The sequence below is a fragment of the Dreissena polymorpha genome, chromosome 10, assembly GCF_020536995.1.
Source record: "Dreissena polymorpha isolate Duluth1 chromosome 10, UMN_Dpol_1.0, whole genome shotgun sequence".
NCBI lineage: Eukaryota > Metazoa > Mollusca > Bivalvia > Myida > Dreissenidae > Dreissena > Dreissena polymorpha.
Window position 1 is genome coordinate 73,194,090 of NC_068364.1, and position 6,923 is coordinate 73,201,012.

At 36.0% G+C, this 6,923-nt stretch overlaps 1 protein-coding gene across 2 annotated transcripts in view; it reads left to right on the top strand.

The window, feature by feature from the left end:
- LOC127848940 (uncharacterized) overlaps positions 1-4,076 on the top strand; it is a 29,941-nt gene extending 25,865 nt beyond the window's left edge. For both annotated transcript variants that reach the window (XM_052381666.1, XM_052381667.1), the window contains one exon: positions 2,930-4,076. In XM_052381666.1, coding sequence (XP_052237626.1) covers positions 2,930-3,028 — 99 coding nt within the window. In that variant the 3' untranslated portion in view covers positions 3,029-4,076. The remainder of the gene's footprint in view (positions 1-2,929) is intronic.
- The last annotated feature ends 2,847 nt before the right edge of the window (positions 4,077-6,923 follow it).

Consider the following 6,923-nt stretch of genomic DNA (forward strand, 5'->3'; position numbering starts at 1 on the left):
ATGCTTTTAAAATGAGAACTGATACATTGAATGCAAACGTTGAGTAATTCGATGGCCTTAGTGCATTTTTAACACCTTTTTATGTACTAGTTTGGTCACTTTCGCATTACTATGCATGTGCTTATTGCTTATATATTGTCAGTTTTGTATAAATAACGATGAACTGTAAATGTTCAAGTTATACGAATAAACTTTCTGTTCTGTTCTGTTCTGTCTGTTCTGTAACTGTCCAACATAAAGGTTTTTTACGAGCAGAAAGACAGGAATTAAACATTTCACATTGGGGAGAGCTTACGTGATACATTAATTCCCTGATGATACGATACGGATTCCAACATGTCCGGAATGGAAGCTTTTCCTACCTTTAGACATTATATTGAGTCGACTTCTTCCTGAGAAATCCCTTCCCGAAAGACGTTATTATTAGCGGTGTGTTTCGTTGGAAGATCATGATTATTGATTTTCAAAATATTAATTAATGATTTCAACTGGTGATTGATTTGTGTTTGTAGAAACGAAAGTGCGCAATGTTTTCCACCAGTCCTTATCACAGAGCTTCGACGATTTTATTTTTTAGCTCATCTATTTTTTGAAAAAAAATTATGAGCTATTGTCATCACCTTGGCGTCGGCGTCGGCGTCGGCGTCCGGTTAAGTTTTGCGTTTAGGTCCACTTTTCTCAGAAAGTATCAATGCTATTGCATTCAAACTTGGTACACTTACTTACTATCATGAGGGGACTGGGCAGGCAAAGTTAGATAACTCTGGCGTGCATTTTGACTGAATTATGTGCCCTTTTTATACTTAGAAAATTGAAAATTTTGGTTAAGTTTTGCGTTTAGGTCCACTTTTTTCAGAAAGTATCAATGCTATTGCATTCAAACTTGGTACACTTACTTACTATCATGAGGGGACTGGGCACGCAAAGTTAGATAACTCTGGCGTGCATTTTGACAGAATTATGTGCCCTTTTTATACTTAGAAAATTGAAAATTTTGGTTAAGTTTTGTGTTAAGGTCCATTTTATTCCTTAAGTATCAAAGTTATTGCTTTCATACTTGCAACACTTACTAACTACCGTAAGGGGACTGTGCAGGCAAAGTTATGTAACTCTGACTGGCATTTGGACGGAATTATGGGCCCTTTATACTTAGAAAATTGAAAGTTTGGTTAAGTTTTGTGTTTTGGTCCACTTTACCCCTAAAGTATCATAGATATTGCTATCATACTTGGAACACTCGCAAACTATCATAAGGGTACAGTAAAAGGACAAGTTGCATAACTCTGGATGTCATTTTTACGGAATTATGGCCCTTTTTTGACTTAGCAACTTTGAATTTATGGTTAAATTTTGTGTTTCGATCCACTTTACTTCTTAAGTATCAAGGCTATTGCTTTCAAACTTCAAATACTTTCATGCTATCATGAGGTTACTGTACCTGGCAAGTTGAATTTTACCTTGACCTTTGAATGACCTTGACTCTCAAGGTCAAATTATTAAATTTCTCTAAAATTGCCATAACTTCTTTATTTATGATTAGATTTGATTGATACTTTGACAAAACTACTCTTACCTGACATACCACAATAGACTCCACCCAAACCATCGCCCTTGCCCCCCCCCCCCCAACCCCCCCCCCCCTATTTTTTTTTTTTTTTTTTTTAAGATCATCTCACAAATGACCACCACACCCTCACACTATATCCCCCCCCCAACCCAGCCCCTCCCCAATTTTTTTTTAAACGGTTAAAAAACAAAACTATTTATTTTGATTATTTTATGTTTGAAATACCGTCCAACCATCGCACCCAAGAATCCCCCCCACCCCCCCCTCCCCCCACCCGAATCCCCCCCCCCTATTTTTTTTTTTTTTTAAGATCATCTCACAAATTACCACCACACCCTCACACTATACCCCCCCACCTCACCCCCCCCCCATTTTTTTTTATGAAACGGTTAAAAAACACAAATATTTATTTTTATTATTTTATGTTTGAAATACCGTCCAACCATCGCACCCAAGAATCCCCCCCCCCCCACCCCCCACCCCCCCCCCGATGTTTTTTCCCTTTTTTTCGCATTTTTGGGAGAAAATGTAATTAATGTCCACACCCCCACACAATGCACCGCTCTTCACTCCACCCCTCCCTCCTTTGTGATTGAAAATGAGAGTCCCTTCACCTTTAAAAAGAAAATAGATGAGCGGTCTGCACCCGCAAGGCGGTGCTCTTGTAATTTTATTCGCAACATTCTTAAAGTATTTAAATAGAGAATTTCGTAAGAGTAAACTTTTATTTCTAGCACGTCGAAAATGTGACCAGGGCAGTTAAGTGTTAATTTAATGAGCTTTTCGATATAATCGTTTTCGGTGTCGATTTATTTTCTTTATTTGATTATTCATCCATGGTAATCACGTGAACGTACACATATATTTTGTTTGGAATGAACGACTTCGCTGTTTGTAAAATAGCATAAGTAATATGTTTAGCATATATATCTATATCAACAAATTTCAAAACCAATATAATCAAATTTCAAAACAAATATAATCAAATTTCAAAACATGCCACTGTGTATCAATAACAAGAAGTCGTAACTAATCGTAATTCCCAATATCACAACACCAACAATGCCTATAGTTAGTTTTTGCTGAGGGTCTTTTGAATTTTAATTTCCAAAAATAGGACAATTATACCAAATATTTTGGTCAAGCAATTTAATATCTACAATACAGAATAATCGAATTTAGTGAACAATTGATTTTAACCATTATTGTGTGTAATAAGCACATAACAGCTGTGTCTATTCAACTTAAGATATTTGATTCAATATAGAAACAAAATATGAAGGATACTCATATACATTTCCGACTCTCGTTTCCCGCTACAAGTGAGTGTTTCTATGAAACATGAGTTGTTTTGTATTTCAGATGGCCATCCAACCATGCAATGGGGTGCCCCAGATCATCCATGTTGAGACGACCGGTGTGTTTAACAACAACGCCAACATTTACTACATGGTGGTTTAGTGTGCACTGATAAACACTAAATGTAACAATCCAATATAAAATTTTACTACACAACTTTGACGGAGAGCGATGCTTGTAAAATAAATCAAATGCATATGAAATTGTAGTTGCGATTGATTATATTCATTTATGCTCCATGGCAATATGAATAAGTTATGTATTAAATACAAATGAGTTTTGCATGTGATTTGATATCAATATGTTTTTTTCCGTTCGAATGGATGTATTAAATAATGAGAGTATAATACATTTTTTTAATTTGTTAGAGAACATGCGTTTCTAAATCAACAGCTGAATGTACATACCATAATATGTGAATAGGATGAGCCAATACAAATTATGTAAAAAGAAAATCACGTCATTTACTGGAAACAACGGTAAATAACTACGTTCAGATGGAAAAGTGATAACAACTGATTGCTCTAGTAACAAAGGGTCACACTCATCGAGTACGTTCCATGAATACTACATCGCAATGTTATATGACGAAAACAAAAGCATGGTTAAAGGATTTTTCTTGAATAATATGTAAACGTTATGTGTATTCGAGGGTAGTTTTTACACTTTTGTTCCGTATTTCAAAATTAACAAGTTAAGTGCATCTCAGCGGAATTTAAGAATGATATAATCTTGTAGACCTTAAAATCATACATAGACACAAATTCTTTGTTTTTAAAGTATGTATGTGCTTTATGACATTGAATATTTTGTGTTCTTACTTTCCATCAGATAAATATGCACCTGCTTCACACGATCAGTGTTAATTCGCATATCTTTAGTAAATGTATTGTAAATTAATTGAATGTGCATATGTTGTGTAAGAATACGTATATTATGATTATATTTCAACAAAGTGTCAGTGGTTACTAATTAGAAGTTATTGTGTATAGTTTATGAATTTGTATTATTGTGTGTTCAGGTAACATTACTCTTTGAAATAATACATGTATTTCGAAGGTGTACGTACCGCTTCCAATAATATTTTTGCGACTATACAATATGTAAGAAGAGGTAAGTATTTCTTTTTCAATAAATGTTTGAAATATAAGTTAAAAATTTCGCTTAGTCGATTACCATCACAACCATCTACATAACTTCAAACATTACGACAACACCAGAACCCGTTTTCTGGTGAACAGATGAACATATTCTTCTTACTGGTTATAATATATTTTCTGGTGAACAGATGAACTTATGATTCTTCTAACTGGTTACTTGTTCGGTCACATGATCACATTGAATATGTTTACGGAGTATTTTTGTTGTTTAATTTCTTAAAAAATGTCTTTGTTGTTGTGTAATTGACGCTTCATGATCCATACACATATTGTTCGGAAACTAAACACCACTGGTCGTGTTCTTAATTAAATTAATGTTTATGCAACGCATTTTGTTGGGTAAAATTCATGTCGCATGCTTTTCTGTTTCAAGAACGTTGCTGCTTTAGTTAACTCGACTCAAGTTTCGGTAGTACAAACTAGTTACCGAGATTACAAATTGCTTCTAGGTGCAAGCAACGGGAGCGATACTCTGCATCAGCAAAGGTTTTGTTACAAACGAGGCCTTGACGTTTACCGCGTGCAACGTAACGTCAGTAGACACGAAGTTTAGTAGCGCTCAGTTAACATGTAATCTATAATGACACTAAGTTTTTAGCATATAGCATACTGACCACATGACTATGTTTTCAATACACCAATGATCAAAGAACACAAAGCGTATGTGACCTTGAATGTCTAATGGATATATTGTAATTAGTTTATAACAATAGGTAATTCGCATGGTTGAATTATAAAAAAGTAATTAAAATGTTTACTATGTAACGTCAAAACAAATGCACAAAAAGTGAAGAAGATAAATGAGATATTGGTTATATCGCTATTTAGTGTTACCTCATTTGTATTCGCTGTAGAAGTTTGTAGTTGTATTCATAATGCTCCACACACATTATATCAGCATTTGAATACTTAGTTACAGCTGGATGGTTCATACTGTGTAAGCCGAAGACTCTTTGCTGATGATACTGCCATCTACCTCTTCCTCACTGTTGCTTCTCACTCTAGCCTACTCAAGATCTACAACAACTCGAACAATGTGAAACAAAGTGGGACATGCACTTCAGTCAATCAAACTGTCAAGTCATCCAAATCACGAAACGCAAAACAGTCATACCAACACAATATCTCTTACATAACACCATTCAAGAATATTTCCCTTCTGCTAAATACCTCGGCGTCAATATATCTCATGACCTTTCTTTCAATGCACATATCGACAACAGCACACAAAAAGCAAATCAAACACTAGGTTTTTTTAGACGCAACCTTAAAGTACATTCACCAGAAATCAAATCTACAGCATACAAGACACTGGTCAGACCCTAGCTGGAGTACGGCTCCTCCGTTTGGTCCCCGCATACCGCGACTCGCATTGAATAGCTTGAGTCAATTCAGCGTAGGGCTGCCCGTAGGGCCAAACAGGACTTCAGTAGGCTGTCGAGTGTCACAGACATGCTTACTTCCTTAAACTGGCGACGCCCTGACTTCCGCTGTATTGACCAGTGCCTGGTTATGTTTTACAACATCTTGCATAACCAGGTAGCCATTCCTATACCTGTTTACCTCAAACCAATCACTAGACCATCAAGAACGTCCCATACAAAAGCATTCCAGAACATCCAAACCACAACTGATTATCATAAGATTGCCTTCTTTCCCATAGCAATCATCCACTGGAATGCTCTACCTCTTGACATTTTCACCCTCCCTGGACCTGAGTTCAGCCTGGCTGTAAGCCGGGTTGAACATATCTTTCCATAAGTATACCTGATTTGCTTTTAAACGGTTTTTAATAATAACACAATTTCTTCTCTCTTTTATATCTTTTTTTAATTTTATCTCAGTCTTACTAACAATCTTGTCGGTTGACGCGCCACAGGTCTATGTCCCCAGAAAGGGTTCGACCTTACTGGAATATAGATGGATAGAGTTACTGTTACTGTATGCCAAATTTCTTCCCAGTTGCTACATGCAGTCCCAAGGGGAAATTGTTGCACATAAATTCCCACTCTATAGTGTATATCACACTGTGGATTTATTCATTATGTGATGAGTAGCTTTGTCCACAGCTACTCTAAGTAACCACATTCAGTAACACATGGTCATACCTTCGTTTTAATGTCCAGTCCGGGATTGTTCGGGAATGAATGTATACCCTACGGATTCACGGTTAATGTTGATGGGGCCAAGTATATTTGAGTCAAATGCAAAAAACAACAACCAGAGGACATGTAATTTAACATTCTTCAGTTTGTAGACGCATACATATAAACTAGTCAAATAGTTGGACGAGAATGCATTTTAAGGATCACAATAACTTTATACGCTTGCATTGTTTCAAATGTTTGAATTCGGAATTGATTTGCAAGTTTTGAACCGATTTAATGATACCATAAGAGTTTAAGTATTGCGGTAGGCTTTAGTCGATTTAAATCGCTTTTCAAACACAAACTTATTTATCCTTCCTTACAGACAACTTATACTCCTGCATAATAATGAGTGCCAGGTGAATATTTGCGAGCTAAACTGAATCGCCTAAAATCCATATTATTTCGTATATAGCCATCGCACCTTGTAATTGAGAACTTCATATTATTCATGGGAAATAACCGGGCACTGTAACTTGGAAATAAATGGGTCATGTTACTACAACGCCTCCATCTACTTCGCATTTGTTAAAATTGTTTAAATTGATGTTCTGTTTAAAGACCATGTCATATCCGAAATGTTACAAAACAAAACGTATAACTCGCAGCATTGTGAAAGTGTACATTAGTAGAGGGCCACTGTAATAGATAAAACTGTTAGCTACATGTCGTTAGTGCAGTGAACGAGTC